Source organism: Grammomys surdaster, unplaced genomic scaffold (assembly GCF_004785775.1).
Source record: "Grammomys surdaster isolate TR1022 unplaced genomic scaffold, NIH_TR_1.0 170, whole genome shotgun sequence".
Taxonomy (NCBI): domain Eukaryota; kingdom Metazoa; phylum Chordata; class Mammalia; order Rodentia; family Muridae; genus Grammomys; species Grammomys surdaster.
This window is the reverse complement of record NW_021604618.1, coordinates 15,183,238-15,208,388: the sequence shown is the minus strand read 5'-3', so window position 1 is coordinate 15,208,388 and position 25,151 is coordinate 15,183,238. Positions and strand designations below refer to the sequence as shown.

The following is a 25,151-nucleotide window of genomic DNA, read 5'->3' as shown; positions in this document are numbered from 1 at the left end:
TAACATAACATAACTCAATTAAAAATAAATCTAATGATCATCTCATTAGATGCTGAAAATCATTTGACAAAATACAACAGAACTTCATGTTAAAAGCATTGGAGAGATCAGGAATTCAAAGCCTATACATAAACATAATAAAAACAATAGACAGCAAACAAACAGCCAATAAAAATTAAATGGAGATATATGTGAAGCAATCCCACTAAAATCAAGGACAAGGATGCTGACTCTTCCCATATCTATTCAATATAGTACTTGAAGTTATGGCTAGAGCAGTACAAAAAAAGGAGATCAAGGGGATATAAACTGGCAAAGAAAAAGTCAATGTATCATACTATTTGCAGATAATATGATAGTATACATAAGAGACCACAAAATTTCTACCAGAGAACTTCAACAGTTGATGAAAAACTTCAGCAAAGTGACTGGATATAAAATTAACTCAAAAAATCAGTAGTCTTCCTTTACATGAATGTGAAATGGGCTGAGAAAGAAAATAGGGAAACAACACCTTTCATGATAGTCAGAAATAATATAAAATATTTTGGTGTAACTTTAACTAAACAAGTGAAAAATCTTTATGACAAAAACTTCAAGTCTCACAAGAAAGAAATTGAAAGAAGACCTCAAAAAATGGAAAGATCTTCCATGCCTATGGATTGGTAGGATTAATATAATAAAAATGTTCATTCTATCAAAAGTGATCTAGAGATTCAATGCAATCTCTATCAAACTTCCAACATAATGCTTCAAAGACATGGAAAAAGAAATTCTCAAATTCATTTGGAAAACCAAAAGAGTCAGGATAGGGAAAATAATTGTTCTCAACAAAAGAACGTGTTTGGAAATCACCATCCCTGACCTCAAGCTATACTACAGAGCAATAGTGAGAAAAACCTCATGGTATTAGTACAAGGACAGACAGGTAGATCACTGGAGTAGAATTGAAGACAAAGAAATAAACACACATACTTATAGACACTTGATCTTTGTCAAAGAAGCCAAATATATACAGTAAAAAAATAAAGCATCTCCAATAAATGATGCTGGTCTAACTGGCAGTCTGTGTAGATAAATGAAAATAGATCTATATTTATCTCCTTGCACAAAGCTCAAGTACAATTGGATCAAGGACCTTCAGATAAAACCAGGTGCACTGAATCTAATAGAAGAGAAACTGGGAAAGCGCTTCAAACTCATTGGCACAGAACTCCAGTGGTTCAAGCTCTAAGATTAAGAATTGATAAATGAGACTTCATGAAACTGAAAAACTCCTGTAAGGCAAAGGGCGTAGGCAATAGGACAAATTGACAACCTACAGATTTGAAAAATATCTTCACTAACGCCACATTTGATAGAGAGCTAATATCCCAAAATATATAAAGAACTCAAAAAGATTAGTTTCTTAATGGAAATGTTTTTATTTATTGTATTTTTTTTATAATCTCATTTGATTTGTGCCTGTCTTACCACTCATCAGCACTAGATGGTGATGTAAGTCTTAATTTTTTGTGTATTCATAGTTGATCAATATTTCCTTGGTACAGCATAGCTGAAACTTTGGCTTTTCCCAAATTCACAATTGACATGCTATTCTGCATGGACTAAGTCTGTACCCAAATGGATAGTCACTATCTGTAGCAGAAGCTCTGTCATTGGATAGAGAATAGGTAGGTGGAGCTAGGAGTTGGGAGGAGAAAGGAGTAGGGAAGAGGGAGGAGAGAAGAGTGAAGATGTTCCCGGATGTCCGCTTGGCTACAGCAGTCAAGGTTAGGGTTAACAATTCTAGTTGTGTGGGCATCTTGTATATTGAGCATTTGCTAATATATAAATCCATTGGTTAATCTTCAAGCATTAAGAGTCTTCTTTCTACCAGGTGCCAAGAGGATGGCAGTTATTGTCTAGGGCTGAGCAGAGCACTATGAGGGTGGCAGAGTTGGCTCAAGGGTCATTCATGTTTAGAGCCATGGAGTCCACGGAGCTGACTGGTGGAGTCAGTAGCCACGCCAGTGTCTCATGGGTTCCCGGGCCATTAGTGTGGGAACTTAGAGCGGGGGAACATGGTGGAGGCCAGGAGCTAGCTGAACTGCTTGCCCTTTCTATTACCTCCCACTACACATATCTGAAAGATTTTTTTCCTTGGGTCTAATTAGGGATTAAATGTCTTATCTGTAGTCAATGACATTGTCACCATCTGCTGCAGGAGAAAGTCTCTCTGATGATGACTTAACAATGGATAGAATCTCTGGAGAGACTGGCTTTGGGTTTGTATATTATAACTATCACCACCATTGCAACAGCTATGCATGTTAATTACCTCTTGCATTCATAAACAATAGCACAGCACTTAAATAGAGTAAAGCCCATACTGCTGTAGGTGTCCTATTACTGAGTGGACTTATACATCATGCCAGGAAAAGTATAGATTTCATGTCCAAACGCTGTACATGCTAAGGGATCTTCGCTTTCTCCCTGCTGTTGAATGTCATTATAGAGAGGTCCAAGGAATTGGTATTCTAACTTTCATGTCCTGTTCACCAGCAACTGGAGTTTCCTGTCTAGAGTGCAAGAGTGGGTAACGTGTGAGGTAATTTCTTTGCTTCTTAGTGACTTATTTCCTCTTAGGATTAAGCTTAAATGTGTCTTAGAGCACTTAGTATATTTTACTTTTATTTTTAGTTAGTTCTTGGAGGTTTTAAAATTTTCTTATTGATTTCTTCTTAGCCACACTCTTCATCCAGTAGTGCATTGATTGTTTAAACTCCATGACTTTATGCAATTTTTATAGAGATACTTTGACATTGATTTCAAATTTTATCGTGTTCATTTTATTATAGGTCATATAGAGCTATTTGAATTTTTCTGTATTCATTGTATTTGTTTTGTGGCCAAGGATGTGGTTGATTTTAGAGAAAGTTCCATGAATAGATGAATAGCACATGAATTTTTCAGCATTTCAGTGGAGTATTCTGTATATATGTAAGGTTATGTATTTTGTAATTTAATTCTGATATTTGTTTTCTTTGTCTTTATGATATGTCTATCAGAAATAGAGAGGGATGTTGAAACTACCTACTATTACTGAGTTAGAGTTAGATGGGATTCTGAAATTTTGGTTTATATGTGCTACTTTGTTTTCTTTGGTATTGTAATATACTTCCATCTTTTCTCTCTTTTCCTTTCCTTCCTCCCAAATCTCCCATACACCCCATTCTAGCTTTCTTTCAAACTCATGGCTTCTTTTTTCATTATTTGTTATTACCTACATTTATGTATATGCATATATTCCTAAATAAAACCTGCCTCGTCTGAATAATGTTTCTTCCATGTATATGTTTTCTGGGCTGGTCACTTGGTATTGGATAACCAAGTGGTGTGCTCTTCCTTGTAGATGACTACTTTTGCATTCTGTAGTTCTTTATTATCTTTTTTTGTATAGGATTGTGACCTTTTGGACTTTTCATTGCCTACTTTGATATGCCTATTTGTATTATTCTGGTTTACATCATGTTTAAGTAGTCAAATTGTTGAGACTATATGGGTTTAGTTTATGACATTATAAGGAGATACAGTCTCACTTTTATAAAATAGGTTACACCAACGTTTGCTGCATGCATGTTTATTATTGCAATGTATTATTGGTCATTTGTTTCTTTAATCAGTGAAATTTTCTTCTTTTTCCATTAAGATTAATCTTGGGGTAGAGCTTATTTTTGTCAGATAATTTTGGGACATAGGCCTGCATATTCGTCTCATTCTTTAAAATACATTTCCCTTTCCCTCTGAGTTAATGCATATCCTGGAAGGTAAAATGAGTTACTTGTAGACAACAAAATTAAGATTTTTTTCCTCCTAATTCTTCTTAGTCTATCTACTCATGTCTTTTCATTTGGAGTTTGGACCACTAATATTTAAAGTTATTGAAATGCTTATGTGTATTTCCTACATTTATTTTGTTTTTTTTTCTGTTTGTGTTATTTATCTTATTTTGTACTTCAGTAATTATATCTTTATTTGTTTTCTTTTTTGTAGCTTTATAGGTATGCTTATTCCTCACTTCGGTGCAATCTATTGGTTTTTATATTCTGTGTCAGACCAGTTTCATTCCTTTAATCTTTTTATATCACATTATGCCCCCACCCCCACTTTATGTATGGCAGAGAATTTTGTAGACAAAGAACTCTGGGCTAGCATCTGTGGTCTTACAAAACTTGGAGTACATTGCTCTATGCTTCTGGATTCTAAAGTTTCCATTGAGAACACAGATGCTAATGTAAAGTATTTGTCTTTATTTATGAACAACACATTTTGCCTTGCAGTTTTTAATATCTACTCTTTGTTCTGCATATTTAGTGTTTTGACTATTATATGGTGTGGGGACTTTCTGTTCTTACTTGATTGTGTATGTGCTTGTTTTTATCTCTATAGATATGCCTTTTATGAATTTAGGGCAGTTTTCTTCTATTATCCCACTGAAAATCTATTCTATGTCATTGACGAGGGATTCTTCTCCTTCTACGACTGTAATTTGTAGTTTTGGGTTTTTCATGCCATCCTAATGTTTCTGAATCTTGCCTGTGTTTTCATGTATGTTTATTTTTATATTTGCTGGGTGTTCAATCCTATCTTCTTTATCTTCAATTTTGATATTCTATCTTGTATTTGATACATTCCACTTGTATAATTTTCTCCTAAGTTTTCTCATTAAGATTTTGAAATTTTCAATTCTGTTTCAATTTTAGTTGAATTGTTTTCAGTGTTTCTATTTCATTTGGTTTTCAAATTCTAAATTTTGTTTATCATTTGACTTACCTGTATGTTTGTTTTCTTGGACTTTATTAGTTTATTCTTCCCTTTTTAAGTTCTTTCATGTTTTTATTTTTCTTTTTAAATTAGTTGACTATATTTTAAATTGTTCTTACATTCCATGAGATTCTTATGAGTGATTTTCATTCAAGACCAGTTCTATAGGACTCATAGTTGTTGAAAGACATTGCCAATTCTTGGCCTTTCATAACATTTGTGTTTCTTAAAAATTTAATCTGAGCTTGTGTACTTAATGTATTGATTTTGTGTCTGATATGAGATTCTAGCCTATTCCTACTGACAGGTCTTATCTACCTTGCTATGTTGATCACTGAAGAGCAAGATCATACCAGTTAAAAATTCCAGTATGGAAAGAAAAACAACTTCTAAAGCGTTATCTCCAGTTATGCAGTTATTTAAAATAGATAGCTGTTTGGGAAGAAACACTTTTTACTTTGAGGAAAACTTGAAGTTTTCTCATATTGCAGTAGATAATCCAACACTCATGTGCACTTTGGCAGCATTAATTGTACTCACATGGTTACTAATAAGAGAACATGAATGTAGAAAGAACATTGTAACTTTAATTTTGTCAAATCTTGTCTTTAATGATGGTTCTTAAATGCTTTAAACTCCCTTTTAGTCCACCACTCACTAGAGGTAGTGGGAAAGAAAGGGTATGGGAGAAGTGAGCCTGTTTAGAAAGACACTTTGGAGAAACTCACATCTGTGACTTCTGGAAATTGGCTGTTCAGTTCACAAGTTAGCAGCAGCAGCTCAATCTACCCGCAAACACTTCACTAATATACCAGCAGTCTAGTTCTGTAGAGCTGAGTTAGCAACAGTGCTGACACAACTGAGTATAGATATCCAGGCCTTAGCCTCAACACTGGTCAGCAGGAGAGACAAAGAGAAACTCAGGAGAAGTTCTCAGATGTACCTGTCTCAGTGATGAGATCAGCAAAGATGTAAGACTCACAAGTGTTACACAGCGAGCTCTATCAGCAAGCCAGGCTCAGCCTTAGTCACTGTCAGTCAAGTCCTATTTATACCCTCCAAACATCATGTGTCCTCCTTAGGATTTGCCTTAGCCTATGTTTTACTTCAGCACATGTCTTGCCTCAGCATGGGTGTCTTCTTAGCTGACATCACTCTGCCAATCAGCTCGAGTGTGAGGAAGCTTCAAGAAACTGCAAAATACCAAGGTTTTTTGGTGTGTTTCTCTCTATGGAGTCCTGACAAATGCAACTCAACTATACAATGTAAGGTGGAACAATACATGTGTGTTGTTAGCAAAGAATCCTTTATCACGTGTTCTTTCACATGCCTGCTTTAGCAGAACATCCTTTCAGTTGTGTCTGGTTCAGCTAAGTATTCCTTCATGTGTTTGCCCCAGAAAAACACATCCAACCGACTTTTCAAAGAACCCTTAAGTTTCCATTTCAGAATTTGTATTGGAAGAAATTCTGGGGGAATTGGATGGAGGTAATATGAATGGATACAATAAAGTTACATTGTATTCATATATGAACCATTCAAACATAAGATTTAAAAAAAGGAATATTTGTTTCATAGCGTAGATCATCATGTAGCACAGTGTATATTGTATTATTTTAGGGAGCAGAAGTGTGATATTCTCATTCAAATTTTATGTAAATATAAATTTATCAAATCAGTTCATCTTTGATAATTTGTATTTATATTAACTATTTAGGTAGTGTTTTGATTGCTTTATTATACTTTTCAAATGTTGATTTCTTATTCTTAGAATTATTATTCTTAGAATTTCTTATTGCAATAATTCAGAATATTTACAAATTTAAAACATTCTTATAATTTCTTATTCTTAGAATTCAGAATAGTCTCATATTTAAAACTTTGTAGTTTAGAACATGCCCATCAAAATTGCTGTATTATTACAACTGACCTGCTTTGTGCAATTTTTTCTCTCCAGTAATATTCTTCTATCTGAAAAATACTTTGCCTAATATTAAAGTAGCTGCACTTTCTGTTAATTTAGCACTATCGCATGCTTCCTGCTCCCTCTCTCTTTTGAGATGGAACCCATGCTAGACATTGCTCATCTAGCCCCGAGCCCAAGACTAGACAGATCAAGGATCAAGGGGGAAACTAAATATTTCTTTTCTACTAAAAGAATATAGCCATAAAATGACTTCAAATGACTTGCTATGCTCATAGATAAGTTTCTTGTCCAGCCATCATCAGAGAAGTTCTTCCTTAAGCAGATAGGGACAAATACAGAAACCCACAACTAGACAATAAGTAAAGAACAAGAAACCTTGAAACAGCCCTATATGGGATGTACCCATCAAATTTTTCTCTTCATGGCTTAAGGAACTATGGAAAAGAAGAGGTATAAAAATTGCAAGAGCCAATGGGGTCTGAAGACATCAAAGAAATAAGACTTTATGGACACAATAAGACTGATACACATGGAGAGGCTATAGTTCATGAATTTATTTGAATAATAAGCAACACTTTAAAGAAAAGTTTTATTTTTAAAATTCAGGTAATTGAGAGAAACAGTATGTATGTTTATACAACAACTTAGTTTTATTAAGTTAATAAATCAATACCAAGTAATGTCTACTGCTGTTTCTTATGCAGTTCATAAATTTTATTCTTCCACATTTTTCTTATTCTCCCTTTAAACTTTTTGGAGAAAACTGGGATAAAGTAAGAGAATAAAATTTTCATGTCGTTAAAGCAACATTCAAGTTAATTTTACAAAAATAGTTAGGTATGAACTTGACAAATACATTTAAGTTCTTCTTCATGTTACTGAAGACATGGAAGAGCCACTAATAATTATCTCAAGAGAAGTGCCAGCATTTGAAATTTTTCAGAAATAATTTAGTTGTCTATATGGTTAAAACTTTCAATCTCTAGAATTACATTATGCCTATTACATACCAAAAATACTGTAATTAATTCAACATATAAATGAAATACCCCAAATTTTAACCTTTCCTCATTTCATGAAATTTGACACATCTATGGAAGATTTCTTGGGCATTAAGTATTTACTTTGTGATTCATAACATAGCTTTTAAATCTCTTTAGAGCATTTTTTATTTCCTTATTTCTCAGTGTATAAATGGCAGGATTTAGGAGCGGTGTAACAACAGAATAAAACACAGCAAGAAATTTGTCCAACCAGGTGATATTGAGGGGCCAAACATAGATGAAGATGCAAGGCAAAAAAAGGAGCATCACCACAGTGATGTGTGCAGTGCATGTGGACAGGGCCTTAGAGGCCCCAGCTTTAGAGCTCCTGCGAACCGTGATAAGGATATATGTGTAGGATATGAGCAACAGAATAAAGCAGGATACAACCACAATCCCACAGTCAGCATTCATTAAAATGTCCAAATCATGGGAATCTGTGCAGGATAGCTTGATTACCAGTGGCATGTCACAGAAAAAACTGTCTATTTCCAATGGGCCACAGAGAGGTAGCTGCAGAACGGCTATAAGCTGACTCAAGGCATGCACAAAGCCAACAGTCCAGGAAGTTAACACCAATCCTGTGCATCTTTTCAGGTTCATGATGGTGAAATAGTGGAGTGGTTTGCAGATGGCCACATAGCGGTCATAAGCCATAACCAGCAACAGCACCATCTCTCCTGCAGCAATGCAATGGGCAAAGAAGACCTGCGACATGCATCCTGCAAAGGAAATGGTTTTGTGTTCCCTAAGAAAGTCTGTGATCATTTTTGGAGTGGTAACTGAGGAAAGCCATATATCAACAAAGGACAGGTTGGCCAACAAGAAGTACATAGGGGAATGGAGATGGCTGTCAATGGTTATTAAGATCATGATGACAATGTTTCCTGAAACAATGAGCAGATAAAGTATCAAAAATATCACAAAGAGCAAGATCTGAAGATTCTGTGAGTGAGAAAGTCCCAAAAGCACAAATTCTGACACCACAGACTGATTCACTTCATTCATTTTTTCCTAAGAATCAACCTACAGGGAAAGAAAGATATTGGAGGGATGTGGAAGACAAATTGCCTGTAGAATTTGACACTCACCTTAGACTTAATATCTGTACATCACATAAATGTAAAGAGAAGTCTTCATCAAATATGAGTGCCATTACTATCAAAGTAAAATCTCATGAGCCATCATTAACTTTTGTGGAAGCAGAGGATCAGATTATGTTTACATGAACATTGTTTCAGAAATATGTTCTATATGATGGTAGGTAAAAACATAGGTCACAAGATGAGAGGTACAAATTATTGTTCTTCCTTGTTAGGGATATCTTACTCACTAGTTCAGTTTAAACAAGCTCTCAATGTGGAGCAAACACTCATTCCACTATATGATAAAAATAAAGTTATATCCTTGGGGACATGATTATAAATTACATCAAATTTCAATGTACAAGATATGTTACTGTCTTTCTGGTTTTGTAGTAATAAAATAACAGAAAGTCCTTTAAGCCACAAAGTAGTTTTTAATATTACTTTATAACACTACATTTTTATCTTACTTTTCTGAAGAAAATGTTTTAACCATTATGAGAAAACCTACAGAATACTGTATAGGATACTGAAGCACATACTGATTGGGATATGAACACCATGTTCCTATTTACCCCAAACTAAAATATATCAGGGAACTTAGATGGATAACTAAGCTCATAAGCAAATTGTCAATACAGATGAATGTAGAAATGGATTAGATGAACAGAAGGATCATTCAGATTCAGACTTAAACATTACATACAATTTAAGGCTATAATTAGAACATATATATTTTAAATAACGTCAATAAACAGCAATGAATCACTACACTGTGGAATATTAATGTCTTTTATCATAAAATATGTATTCATCTACTGTATATTTATATATTATCTATTAATTTTTCTTCAACTTGTATCACTTATTTATTAATCACTGCTATTACTTGGAAGATGATAATATATTACATACATATGTAAAAAAATAAATAAATTTAGTCTTTGAGTGTTAGTTTTGTAGTAATGTGAAGTTAAGCCTCCACTAAAACCTAATCATTTATATCAAAATATAATAGTGTCTATGTTATATAGATAGGTAATATTGACAATACTCAAATTGAATGGGAATGTTTGCAAATTTTCTCTCTTCCTTCAGTAATTCCTTGAGTATTAGATTCAAATTTTGTGTCTTACTTGTTATATCATTTGAAGTCCCTGGGGTGATGAAGTGAAGAAGTCGACCTCCCTGTATAGAATGCTATTTTACTTTCTCATTTTCTGACGAGTCAGAAGCAACTAAGGAACAAAGGAAATAAATCAGGTGAAATATTTGCTATGGCAAGTGTATATATTAGAGAGTAATCTTTTAACTCAAAAATAAATTTATTTCCTATAACAAAGACATGCCATGCCTATTTTCTAAGGAAAATAGTTTGATATTTTACCAAATATGTCTGTGATATTTTCAAAATCTGAACCATTTGAGTCCCAATCCAAACTTAGTTTCTCATCAGTGTGAAACTTTCCTAAAAATATCATTTGTGAATAATTTGTAATAATAATAGTCAAGGGCAGGATATTGTGTGAATGAGAAAGGAATTTCTTACAAAATAAATATATGGCTTCTCATGTAACATTTGAGCAAGAAAAACCATAACATAATTTAAACCATAACCATAATTTAAAAATTAGAGTTAATTAAGTTACTGTAGAATAGGCACATCACTCTATTAACAGCTATCTACATCTCATGTATTTAATGGATTTGGCATTCATTTATAAAAATAGTGAGATGATCAAATTACTATGACCTATTGACATTATAATCATGACACAAATATTTTTCTGTTTCAGTAGTGTGTTATGAAGATGTAAAAGAAAATTGAATACAGAAAATGCTTATGCATTTTATCATAATCAGGGTATGTTAAAAGTTTTATTATTTTCCTTCTTCATTTTATAGTGCATCTTTAAACAATATTGTGTTCAAAATTATGGGTGATGATATTAATCTTCATCTGACTCTCTGTAAGCAATAGGCATTCTCTCTCTCTCTCTCTCTCTCTCTCTCTCTCTCTCTCTCTCTCTCTGTGTGTGTGTGTGTGTGTGTGTCTGTGTCTGTGTCTGTGTGTGAGAGGTGTGTGTAATCACTTTTCCTCAAAATGTGTGTTGATGGCATTTTCTGTAAGTTGGCATTCACATACTGAGTAATATGGATGTATAGGCATAAATGACATACTAAAGTACTGGCTTCTTTTCAGGAATGTAACACCTGTTTCAGGCTCCGTGTCTTTTTATCCAGAAGAACCTATACAGAATCTTCCATTAAATCATCTTTGGAATTCTCCTTTTGATATGGCTGGAATTCTTCTAGAAAATACTAATATTGGCTTTAAGTTTGATAGTTTTGAAAAAGTTCTCAAAGAAAGACTTCTTTGGTGTTACATGTTTAGGATGGAAATGTGTTCATTTTGGGACTGGAGAGATAGTTCAATGGTTAAGAGCACTAACCACTCTTGTATAGGACATTTATTCAGTCCACAACACATACCTTGTAGCTTACTGCTTTCTGTATCTCCTATCCAGGGGGATCTGATGTACTCTTCTGGTGTATGCACAGTGCACAAACATTATGTGGCAAAGGCACACATGCATAAAGAAAAAATAAAAATTGTATTCATTGCCTTGCAGGAGTACTGTTTGTCCAGTAAGATTATAAGGTATAAAACTCTATACTAGTCTCAACATTTGTGCTTTTGTAGCAATGAAGCATATATTGGAACTTAGACAATGTAGCAGATCTGTGTGGTGTACACTGTTGTGGTAACAAGCATATTCAAGTAGCTCATTGATGGCTTTATTATTTCTTATGTTCCTTTTCATTGAATCCTTTCAATATACAAATATCACATCAAATCTCACTAGAATGGTTACCCATTTTATATCTCTCTCTATGCTGAAAGTTGTCCTACATACTAAGCATATCTAATGTAAAAGGGCTTGACCCTGTTAAATAATAGTGGCTATGAAGAATAGCTACATGCTGCTTATATGGTTTAGGAGGCAAATAAAAATTATCTGATGCAGACATAAGCACATTCCAGAGGGCATGCTTCTTTGTGATGTGGCAACTGATGATAAGCCACAAAATTTTAAATATAACAGAAGTTAAGAAGCCATGTATTATTTTCAAATCTTTAACAAAACATATAAATGATTCTTAACCTCAACTAGAGTAGATGTTGGTAAAACAGATACACAGATATATTTTCATAGAAGAGAATCAGGGAGATGATCTAGCTTACCAGACTCAATGTTTTCTCATAGCTCAGATTTTCCACCTTTGTGCATGTGAATACACTCATGTTACGTAAGAAGAGTGTCTTGAAATCACTGTCTGTTGGTCTGTTTTTTATTCGCAATCTGAATCTTTGTCCCATGGGCAAAAAACTCACTGAGCCTACATACTGAACAAAAGAGAGCCCTGTAGGTAATTATCTTGGACATCTCTTAGGGGTTTCTTTGTTCAGAATAATATCAAGTACTGCATATTTATGAAATATAACAGAGATACAAATGAAAAGTATGAATAAGTTCAAGATTTAAAATTAGTGAAATAATATTAATTTTTCTTAGCCAACAAATCCACAGCAATACCTTATTCATATATGATCTTTAGAGAAACGATGTATTGTGTGTTCTGTATGACAATAATAAAGTGGTTCTCTAACTATTGACAGAGTTTTTTTCAAATAGACAGGCAATCCTGATCATACAGAAGTTTTATCAGTATATTCTCTGATAATTTGCTATATTGTTATATATGTACTTGATTTTCAAATCACTAATATCCCAGGAGATTTAAAAGAGGACATTTATGTGAGTTTTGAACAGATTTATTTTGGCTTTGACTTTGTGTGCATATTTGTATACAAGTACATATGTACATCTTATATTTAAAACAGCTTTAATGTAACAAATTATATAACTAATATCTAATATATATATAATTTAATGACTATTTCTATATAATCTCTTTTTCTTCTCTAGTAATATTCTTGCTTCTGAATCATACTTTGTCTAATATTAAAGTAGTTACTGAAGTTTCTCTTGATGTATGTCACTGTCACATGTACTTCTCATATTTTTTTAGATGGAGCCCATGATGGACACTGTTCATATAGCCACAAACTAAGACTAGAGACATCAAAGACTTAAGGAAATACCAAATACTACTGCTCTAATAAAAGAATATTGTCATAACATGACTCCTAATGGCATGTTATATTTATAGATCCCTGTCCTGCTATCATCATAGAACCTTCTTCCAGCAGCAGACAGGAGCAAATATGGAGTCCCACAATTAGTCAAAGCATAGAGAGTGAGAAATGTTGAACATTCAGCCCTAAATGGCATGTCTTTACCTAATCTCTCCCTTCATATCTCAGGAAAGTATGTGAAGAGGATCTGTAAAGATTACAAAAGCCAGTGGGTATACCAAGGAAACAAGGCCTTATAGACATAATAGGACTTATACACATGGAACTACAGAGATTGTGGCATCATGCAGAGGATCTGCTCAGTTCTAAGCCATGTAGGGTTCCAGTTCTGAGAAGGATAGTGAACAGAAGCTGCTACCCTAATACAGAAGCTAATTCCAGTTGATAAACACTTACATAGGAAAAAATAATTTTCTCTAATGGAGTCTCAGTTGGTATGCAAAAACACTTAAGGAAAGGCTCCATACCTAGCAGTAGATGGCCAACACTAATCCAGCTAAATGTTATTTTTTTTTATAATTTATTTTTTTCTCAAATCGTAATTCATTCACACAGGGGTTATAAACACAGAAAGGCAGGATGTGGGGAAGGGAATGACATTGGAGTGTGGGTGATTAGGAGGAATACAGATAGCATCAGAACTGGGTATCGGCTGGGTGAAGGTTCAGGGGACAATTCACTATGACTGCCTGTGACTCGCTTGTCCTTATCTAAGTTGGTATTGTCTGCCAATGTTACCTATTTACAAGGTCTATGACTACTCAGGCTTGTAAATTTCCACAAAAGCTGCCTGTTTACATTAGCTTATAGCCATCTGTTTCAATGTTTTTCCACTGAGACCCAAGACTTGGTGTTAGTATACATGTATGACAGGCCTATTGCTGACTTTAGGCCTATGGCTGATTTTAGGCTTTCAGTGTGTAAGCAGGGCTGCCCCTGATATCTCCTCCCTTCTCTAAGTATAGAAGGGCTGTGGCAATTCTAAACTTGCGAAGGCGGGGATAGAGGCTGACCTCCAGTATTTGAAGGAAACCTTGTAATGGTTTCAGTCCCCCTGTCATTGTCCAGTGAGGCATGAGGGCCATACCCATCCCGATGTCTTTTTCCTGGAGAGGGGATACTTTTGACATCAACTCCTATGCAGTCAGGCTTGTCCCTCAGGGAACCCAGATAGATATTTTTATCTTTTATTTATATTCCCTTGCAGTGCTTAGCCTCGCAGCCTAAGCAAGAATTCAAATCGTCTGTCAGAGGGGGTTCTGGGTGGCTCCTCTCTGCTTGGTCTAGGGGCAGAAGTACCCCCTTTTATGTTGGGTGGAGATGGGTTTTGGAAACACCCTGTATAAAGTAACAACCTCATCTTGAGTCTCGTGGTCCTCCATAGCTAACTAATGATAATGTATCTGAGGAGGTTTTGCTACCAAATTATTTATCTATTGTATCACAGAGTTAGTCCGCCTATTTGAGGGCCAGGGACCAGCAGAAAAAAGCAAAAAGAACCCAAATAATGGTCCCAAGATGGGAAGAAATAGGGTTGACAACCTTGGAGAGGCTGAAAACCAATTCTTGTACCAGCCTTCATCTGTCTCTTTCTCTCTCTGATTTTTCTTAGGGCCTTCACTACCTGTTTCATGCTCTCTTTAACCCTCCTTGTCTTGTCTATGTAAAGGAAACCTTCTTCTTTAAGAGCTGTACACAGTTCAGAGCTGTACATAGCCTTTTCTATTGTAATAGAGTAAATCAAGTCAGTAAGGATCTTTGTGATTTTAGGAGGTCTCTTCAGACAGCGAAACGAGGGATTTCTTCAGATTAGTGATGTCAATCTCTAGCTGTTTGATGCTCTTGTCAGTGGCCCTTCAAAGGTCTGAGTAGTGTAAGTTCGGAGGCCAGCATCTGGATTAGAACTTCCAACAGCAGACATCACGGGTGATTCATTTTTACCTGGGATGCTGCCTGAGTTAAAGCTCCGGGGAGTCCCTCTTTCTCTCAGTTTTCTGGGGTTGGTTGCTGAGCTGCCGCCTGTGACCTGCTCTATGCTTGGGCCCAGACCAAAAGTCCCTAAATGTTATTTTCAAAGTATATTTTTATTATGATTGTTGTTGTCATTGTATGTTTGTCTAAACATGTTTTTTCAAACCTTACAGGTCTTTTGTTATGCATTATGCTTTCTGATTTTGGGTTTTTATGGGATTTCTGTGTATACAACTCTGTGTGTCTCAGGGTCAATTTGTGGAAATAGTGGCTTTTTTTGGCACTTACCCTTTTTCTTCTTTTTTTGATGTAATTATTTTGTCCTATTGTGTTTGGTTTTTAATCTTCATTATTATTATTTAGATGCTTGTGATACTTGTTTGTTTTTTATTGGATATTTTATTTATTTACATTTCAGATGATGTCATCCCCTTTGCCCACTCCCTGCCCCACCATAAACCCCCTATCCCATCTCTCCTCCTCCTTTTTGCTTTTATACCATTTTAATTACATGCAAGTATTAAGGTCAGTTCTAGGTTGAGGAAGTAGCAATACAATAGATGCAAATAGTCAAGGAACAAGCAAAACAATAAACACAAATAGTCAAAGAACACAAGGCAATAAACAGAGTTCTGTGATCACTCCCATGATCACTATTTCTAAGGGCTTATCAGGAAGACCAACATATCTGAGCACTGTCCTTGCCCAAAGTCATTTTCATGCCTGAAGCCTACTTCTTTGTTCTAGCCTAAGATTTATATTCCTGCCTGAAATTACTTCTTTGTCCTAGTCTTATAGTTATATTCCTTCCTGAAATTACTTCGTTATAGCCTAAGATTTACATTCCTGCGTGAAATTACTTCTTTGTTCTAGCCTAATGTCAAATTCCTGCCTGAAGCCCATTTCCATGTCCTTGGCCAAAGTCAGATTCCTGCCAAACAGCAACAAAAAGAGACAGATGCTCACAGTAACCATTGAATTGATCATGGTGTTCCCATTGGAGGAGTTAGAGAGAAGGCTGAGGGAGTTGAAAGGGTTTGAGGCCCAACAGGGGAGAGCAACAATACCAACCAACCAGAGCTCCCAGGGTCTAAACCACCAGCCTGAGATCACATAGAGAGGGACCCATGGCTCCAGCTGTATATGTAGGGGAGGATGGACTTGTTGTTATAGGTGGGAGAGGATATCCTTGGTCCAGTGAAAGGTGGATGCCCCAGTGTGTGGGAATTTGAGGGTGGGGAGGTGATAGTTAGGGATGGGTGGGTAGGGGCACATCCTTATAGAAGCAGGAGAAGGGAGGATGGTATAGGGGGTTCTTGGGTAGGGGGAAATGGGGGAAAAGGTAATATCTGAAATATAAATAAAATATCCAATAAAAAAGAAAAATTAATAGCTCTGTCTGGGGTTCCAGTTTCAGTTTCAAGTCATGTACTTTGGCTGCTAACATGTTGATGTTAAAGACAATCTTTCACTCGATGGGCAGTAATAAAAATCTTCCCAGGATAACAAGGGTGATCAATGTTATCAAGCTATATATGCTATTCTTGAAGCTTGACCAAAATGGAAATACTGACCTCAAGCCATGGATAATTTTATCAGCATTATCTTCTACATCAACTCTCAGCAAAACAGCATTCTTTAAATTCATAAGCTCACTATGCAAAGTTAAAACATCAAGAGAGGTATTAGAATTATGCCAAATACATTGCAAGTGTCTTTAAACTTTTTCCTAATTATAATGACTATCATCATAAATTTTAAAAGTAACACAACTCCATTGGTATTTGGCATCACACTCATGATGGCTCCTTACTCTTAAACCCTGAAACTCCTTCCAACAATTTGAATAGGATAAAGAGCATTGATCCAATGTTTCAAATGCCTATCTAAATCTTCTTGTATACTCAACACATTAGTGACCTTTTTTTTTTTTTGCTAAATGTTTAACAAAGTAACGATCTTATCTTTTTGTGTCAAAGCAATTGCAGAAACAGTGGTGCTAGCAATTAATGTAATTAAAGCTGTTATATCAGCAGTAATCAAACCCACTACCCACTTGCTTCTGCTTAAAGCCTATCTCAGTTCTTCTAATATTTGCAAACATTTTTCAGAAAAACAAGGTTCTGTAATACTCAGGGCAATAAGACAAAAGCTTGTTGATAGACCCCCATAACAGTCATGCTAGGTTTCAACACAGTAGCACAACTAGAAAGTGTACAATCAATGCAACTTACAATAAATGCTGTAGAAGAAACAAAAATAATTTTAACTTGACAACTAAAGAGCCTTAACATATGCACTAACACTTGTTTGAAATCCAGATCCTGTCCCAACTTTATCTCTTGCTATCATAGCATCATAGAGAATTGCAGCTAACTTCCAAATATGTTGCTGCAAATATTCAGAACCAACCTTCCAAATTCATCTCTTTACTTCTGCAGCTGAGAGCATGTTAATTTTTCTTTAAAATGCCAACACTAAGTTTTCATGTCAATTCATATTTGCCTATTGCAAAATGAGACATTTACATGACTGATGGGAAATGAAAGTAGTAGGATAGTAATGGAAAACAGTATGTAGGTTTCATAAACATTAAAAATGAAGCTAGCATGTAAGCTAGCTATGTTGCTTCCAAGTATATATATCTGCAGTTGTTGAAATTTATGGGCTGAGATATCTGCATGGTCATATCAACTAAGACTTAAACTTCAAAATATTAAGAAATCTCAGTGTCATTATTTTTTTCGTGGCTGAGTCACCAGGGTCTTATAATACACATCAAATATTTTAGGTTGCATGAAACCTGTAGAAGTTCTAGCCGGAAGTAGGAAGGTGGGCACAAAATTCCATCGCTCATTGAGGTCAGGGCAGGTACTTTCCTTTAGGGACATGATCCATAGAAGGCTGACCACATGTCAGGAAAGTTCTTAGTAACAAGAATAACTGGTCAATTCAAACTTGACTCAATGGAGAAAGAAGGAAAAAAAAGCAATGTCAAAGTTGGGTGAGAAGGGATGTGAAGGAGGGGTGTCAGTAGGATGTAAGTATGTTAAAAGTTAGAATAAGAAATTAAATAGTTATAATCACTGTAATATTAAACACAGAATAGAGGGAAACACATACTGAACTCCATTGACATTACATATGCACATACTTTTATCATGTGAACAAACATGCACATGCTTTACACAAACAGAAAATAGGGAATACCATGACTTAAGCATCTAGTTCATTATTTATGCTGTGATGATTTCTTAATGGTTGAATTTATGTACCAACATTTCTTAAAATTTAATTTTTAAATTTATTGTATCTTATTCATTTAATTATTAATTTAGTTATTAATCATTTAAGTATTTATTTAATTAAATAGATATTTTATCATTTATTTCTTTACTTTTTAGAAGAAAGAGTTTATTTGGGTTGATTGTTCCAGAAAGATAAAAATCTTAATGGATAGGAAGCATGGCTACAAGTGGCAGGGTCAGTAGCAGCAACAGGAAACTAAGAGCTCTCAGTTCTTCAAACATAAGATGAAGCCAAGTACATGAATCTGAAGACGCTTTGCATTTTAACTCTTAAAACCCGCTCCCTCTGTTCTATCCACCATGCCTGCATTTCATGTAGACAGGATAAATTTTGGATTGAAAATTTTGGGTGCATTGGTATTTTTAAAGTTCCACTTGGGTTCCAACCTGGTTACAGGAGGTGAGGTGGCTTCTTTTCATTCCATATGCCCAAAGTTGTGGGTCACACCTAAGGTTACCCCACTGATTCTCAGGCACTTCTCTTATCACAGGTCTCTATCTTCTGGAGATTCCCCTCACCCTCTTACCCCCATCTGTTGCAGATGTTTGTAGCAACCTGTTCGGGTCAGTCAACAGGATCTCCAGCGCAGGAGTGAGGATGCATGCTTCCAATTCCCGCTGTGTCCTTCACTGTATCCCGCTTACTGGAGCTCCAACGTTGAGGTGCCACTTTGTAGCCGCCCGAGCTACCTCATGTTCTGGGGGCCACTTTGTAATGGCCTGTTCTGCTACTCTGGTCTGCAGGTCAGGGCCTAGCAAGAGAGAGAGTGGGGACGGAGACGCGAAGAATGGAGACAAGACAGGGAGTCTGATCAAGTCTCGTCAAGTCTCCTTATTGGAAGGAAATCCTGGGTATTTATACACTTTACCACGTGCCTTGCCCTCGTGGACAAGCACAGCTGAAGGCTCTATGTCATGTGCCTTGCAGTGTGGATATCAAGTGCACCTAGCTAGCAGTGAGGAGACCACGTGCACCCAGCAGCGTGGAGACCACATGCACCTTGCAGCTGGCAGCACTAAACAGCAAAACAAGATATGTGAGAAAAACAAGATGTTTATCAGAGTGTGCTCAGTTGTTTCGGGCTATTGAAAGCAAGTCTCTTGTCAGGGTATATGGCCTGAGATGGCTGCAAAGATGATAGCCGCTTTCGGCTAGGAGTCCGCTCCCAACAGATGTTCATTCATTTTCATGGCCGTCTAGCCATCTCTCCTGTTCTTGCTTACACCTGTTACTGAAACCCCCATTTCTTCTCCCTATGCCCCCTCACCCCCAGTTTCCTCCCTCCGTCTGCCTCTTATGGCTATTTTATTCCCCCTTGCAAGTGAGATTCAAGCATCCTCACTGTGCCTTCCTTGTTGTTTAACTTCTTTGGGTCTATGGAGTGTACCATGGTACCTGTATTTTATGGCTAATATCCACTTATGAGTAAGTGCATGCCATACATGTCCTTTGGGGACTTGTTTACCTCACTCAGGATATCTCAAGTTCTATCCATTTGCCCACAAAATTCATGATCTTCATTTTTAATAGCTGAATAGTATTCCATTGTGTAGGTGAACCACATTTTCTTTATCCATTCTTCAGTTGAGGGGCAGCTGTAGCCACAGTGGCCACGAGTCGAACGGGTTCACCTGAAAAGAGGGCTAGGAATGAAAAGGGGACAGAGAGTGAGAAAAGATGAAGTCAAGACAAAGTTCTCTGATCAAGGCTCAATGCTTTAATGTTAAGCTTTCAATTTAAAGGGGAAGACCCCATCTGAACCCTTCCTAGTTTCAGCCGGGAGAGTTGGGTGGGATAATCCGTTCTTGGTCATGGAACAGTCGGAGATGTCTCAAGGCAAGCCCAGGGGAAGTTCTTCTTTCAAGTTCCTGTAGCAGGATGTATGGGCAGCCAAGGTGGGTGACTCCACCTAGGTGTCCATTGACATGCAGCCAAGGTGGCTAGTTCCACCTAGGTCCTATTATCTGGTCTGTTGTGCTAAACAAGGTCTCTCAGGCCTGCTCAAGGCCAAGGAAGGGCACAATTCCCCCTTTTTAGTTTTATAAAATATGAGCAGTGCCAACAGCTGGATGGGTACAATATTTCATCCCATCTGGGGTACAGAGTGGCTGGGCGACCGTGCCTGGCTTAGGTTGGCATTTATATTACTTTCTATATTACCCATCTTTGAGGCAATACACAGCATATTGGTGTACCCTTCTGCCTTAGGTTTATAGGAGCTCAAGACACTCTTACCCATCTTTGACTAGCCAGCCATCAATAGCACACTCTTTCCCAAAATAGCCCAAAGCCACATTCAGACCAAGGACCTGTGGGCATACAATTGATGTAGCTCTTCATAGCGATGGATAACTGCCATGATGAATGGCTGGCCTTGCTGAGAGTGATCCTGTGTGAAGGCAACCTATCTGCTTGAGACACAAAGTTCAAAAGGTTAAAAGCAACATGATTTATCCAAGCAATGTAGAAAATAAGGTTGGAAGTGAAAATGTTCCAGTATCTAATCCAACTGCTGGTTGACAGGGATTCAGACACAAAGTGTGGCCACCATGCATAGTGAGTGGCTTTAAGTATAGATGGAGACTACATGCCAAGTTAAATTAGTTGTCAGATAAGGATTTTGAGCCAGCTTCATCATCAGAATCGCAATTATTAGGCTCAAGATCTGTGTCCACTTGACGGACCAATCTTTCAGGCAGCCATCAGGCTCAATTTTCTTTTTCTGAGAAAATGCAGACTGAGCCATAACCCCAAATTAAAACAGGGTCAGGACCATTCCATGTATTAGTTAGAGGGTCTCTCCATTTGACCCTGGCAAATGAGCTGGAAGTGACTGGATGCCAGTGGCGATCCACTGAAGACTGACCCTTAGCTTCAGTTTGCAGAAAATTCAAAACAACACAAAAGCAAAATGTGCTTTTGGTAACCTTGGAGGGTATAATTCCCCCCCCCCTTTAGTTTTAAGGAGCCAGTTTTTTAGAGTGCAGTGTGCATGTTGAACAATTCTTTGTCCCATTGGGTTATAAGGAATTCCAGTTTTATGGATAATATTAAATTGTCAACAAAACATCTCAAATGTTTAACCAGTTCCATTGCCTATAATCTGATATGGAACACCAAGCATAGAAAAATAATATAGGCAATAACTAATTGAAATTTTTAGTTGCTTCTCTTGTTAAAGCAGTTGCAACTAGAAAGTGTCAATAGTCACATGTACATATTTTAATTTTCACTATTTGCCAAATTGATTACGTGTAAGTCCTCAAGGGTTAACACCATTATGAAAAATGAGGACACTGAGAACAAGTTTTTGCAATTTAACTTGCACACTTTCTAGAAATGCCAAATTATCATCTCAAGCTATTACTATTTTGATGATGTAAAGAATAAGATTGTATGGCCAATTGTTTCTATAAGATCTATAATCTGCCTGGTATACAAATCTGATCTGGCATTGTCCTGGGGTCCAGGCAATCCAATATGAGCTCTTAAATGTCTTATAAAGTTAAAGAACAGTACATTTTTCTTAAATTAAGCTGTATTTGTACAAATAATTGTAAAATTTGAGAATTAGCAATATCCAGAAAAGGAACAATTTTAAGCAATTATAAACCATGAGCCATATACTGGCTATGAGTATACAAATTGAAAGCTTGATTTTTTTAGCATTTCAAATAGTGGCTACAGCATGTAATTTAATTATTTGTGCTGAAGCAGGGGGAAACTCAAGAAAATGAATATATGATCTAATTACATATATTGTCTTCTCAATAGATGAGGCATCTGTAAATACAGTAAGCATCTTTTCTATGGGCTACATGCAAATTTATAAGGAATACAAAAGCATGCATAGAGGAAGACTGTAACAATTCATCTTACGGATAATTATTATCAAATTTGCCTGAAAAGTTTGCTATGTAATAGAGCAAATATCGTTATTTTTCAATAATCAATTTAATTTCTATTTGGAATAAGGAATAAACATTTCATCAAAAATACTTTCAGGATACTATCTTACAATCCTGCATTAACACCTCAATAGTTTCATAATAGGATGTTCAAACTTTACTTGTAGATGAAGGATGAATCCACATTAATGGTTTCTTTGGCCAAAGGGCTGTTGTGGACACTCAAACAGCCAACAATTTATCATAGTTTATGTAATTTCTCTTTTGATAACTAACAGCTTACTCTATACTTTCTACAAAGGTATCTATCCCTCATCAGTTAATTGTTGAGGGGAATTAGGATTTACATCCCCTTTGAGAATATCAAACAGAGGTTCAAGTTCTCCTATTGTAAGCTTAAGATGAAGTTTTTGCCAATTACTATCTCATAACAACTTTTGAGAATCATTAAAAGTAAACCAGTTTTTGTATGTACACCTGTAAGTCAGAAGAGGGCTCTAGATTCCACTACAAATGGTTGTGAATCACCATACGGTTGCTGGGAATTGAACTCTAATATTTTTAATTGTGAGTCTAGCCTTTAGCAGCTGAGCCATCTCTCTAGCCCCAACTGTCTATTTTTATTGGAATTTTCTGTGCCAATCTGCTAAAGATATAACTGAATTCTCAAATATTGAAAAGATATTGCCTTTGAATCTTTTCCAGAACAACAAGCACTCTAAAATTTTAAAGCTCATTGTATTACAGCAAAGGCTTGCAGAAAAACTCCTTCAGAGAGATCAGCCAATAAAGTATACAATGAATAATATACATTGAGAGATTTAAACACTTAAGTTTTTGTATTAAAGCAACAACAAATTTTTTATGCCATTAATCATTCTTTGAGGCAAGCTTTCTAATGATATCGCTTCATGGTCTCTCAAAAATCACAAGCAAATTCACTTAATGCAAACCTCTCACCTTTACTAGGAGGTAAAGGAACTGTATAAAACAATCTTCTAAATCTATTAATAATTCTATATGTATTTACTGGAATGCAGCTGGAGTAAGCAAGTCAGGCTGTAATGTCCCATTAGTTTCATAAATCTTTAAGTTTGAACTTGTTTTGGATTAATTGAATAACCAATTTCTTTTAGCTGAGTGAGAATATCAGATAAAAGCCAATCTTGTCTTCTCTTACTCTAGAGCAATTCTTTTGTTAACAGGCACAACTATAATGCCATGGAGGGAAGCAGGCAAAATTTTAATTCCTCCAGCATAATCATTATAACTCCTGGCCCATAAGCTGTTGTGAATTTCTTTTGTATCTGAGGCTGACGCCTCCCTAAGGAACAAACAAGGCATTAAACAAATTCTAGAAAACACGCTTCTAGGGGCTGGTCCTGAAGACCAAGACAAAAGGACTGTCTGTCAAACAAGCTTCTGCCTCACCCACTCTGTATATAGTCTTAATTTAAATGTAAATGTTTTTAATCTTGGCCTATATCCTGAGGCCTGGGCCAAAGATTATCCTTTCTGCACCAAGGACAAATTTCTGGCACGCAACCTCAGTGACCTGATTGTTGCTCGTGCTTTTGTTCCTGGGACAGTCATTTTAAAAATGACCTGAATATCTTTACGGTTTTGTGCAAGCATTGCTTGTACAGTGGTCCCTTGAAAAGCAGCAGCCATGGTCAGACCCTGATTGCATGAGGGCCCAATTTCAGTGCAAAGATGAATGTATCTATGTAAGTCTGTCTTTGCTTTGCATGGTCTGATGGATGTGCAGGCAGTTCAACCTGATTAACATTACCTTCACACTGACCTCCTAGAAGCATGTTAAGATCTCAGTCTACATGCCTGCCTGAGCATTCATCATGGCACTATGATTTCAACTAATATCACTCCATTCCGAGCTCCAAATCAAGTAATCTCCTCCTGACAAAAATAGCCTTACTAGTCAACTCTGCTCTATCCTCTTCTCAACCATAAACATGGGTGAGTCAAAGAATTCTAAACTCGCAATTGAACTGCCAACTGTAGCCAATGGAATACTGGCAGTTTAACTTTATTTTTAAGTTTCTTTTGCAACATAAGAGTATAACTATAATTTTGAGAAGCAAAACCAAAAGCAAAAACAATGTAAACAATCTATTTTCTCTAAAATCAACACCAAGTGGATTACTTTCATATTACGAAGTTTTGCTGCCAATTCTTACATATGAATGCATGATAGTGCAGCTTTTAATATCTCATTAAAGAGATATTGTTTTAAATCTTATCTTTATACATCTAGTTTCTGAATGACTCCAACACTGAGTTACCAGTTTTAAACCAACTTTCTGTCACCAAAGTTGCAAATTTTTAATCAAAACCAATAACTTATAAGACAATAATCTATAACCAAGACATGTAGAAAATTTTTACACTTTTAAAATCAGTCAGAAGCAAAAATGAAATGGCTGCACATCTTATATATTTAGACCAAGCAAAATTTCTTGTTTTTTTTTTTTTATCTAATTTCAAGAGAAGGACACCTTGTCACAATGATTTTTCTAGGAAAAAACAACTCTTAGCTTCCTTATAGAATCCAAAAAGCTACTAGTTTCTTTTAAAGCAGCTTATGCCAACAATCAATTCCTGGAAAGGCTTTTTCAGCTCAGCTCAACTCTTAGCTACAGGTGTAGGGTAGCTTATCAGCCTCTGCTGTGTATATTAAGACTGCCTTTAAAACAAAGTTAAACTAGACCAAGAGGTGGATACATAGCAGCTTTAACCATTTTTTTCTTTTTTTGTCTTTTGAACATGCAACATAGAACATACATTTAGACAACAAAACAAAAAACAAACAATTGACACACATGGACATTGGTGCCAAGGACAGACAACAGACAAAGACAT

The 25,151-nt window shown here is 36.0% G+C and overlaps 1 protein-coding gene across 1 annotated transcript; it reads right to left on the bottom strand.

The window, feature by feature from the left end:
- Positions 1 to 7,845: 7,845 nt before the first annotated feature.
- LOC114620879 (olfactory receptor 4K3-like) lies at positions 7,846 to 8,784 on the bottom strand. Its single transcript, XM_028767049.1, has one exon. It carries the CDS (start codon positions 8,782 to 8,784, stop codon positions 7,846 to 7,848), a length of 939 nt encoding a protein of 312 aa, XP_028622882.1.
- Between the last annotated feature and the right edge of the window lie 16,367 nt (positions 8,785 to 25,151).

Bases quoted from the DNA above. Each gene is read 5' to 3' on its own strand.
- LOC114620879 (XM_028767049.1), bottom strand. From the start codon at position 8,784: ATGAATGAAGTGAATCAGTCTGTGGTGTCAGAATTTGTGCTTTTGGGA.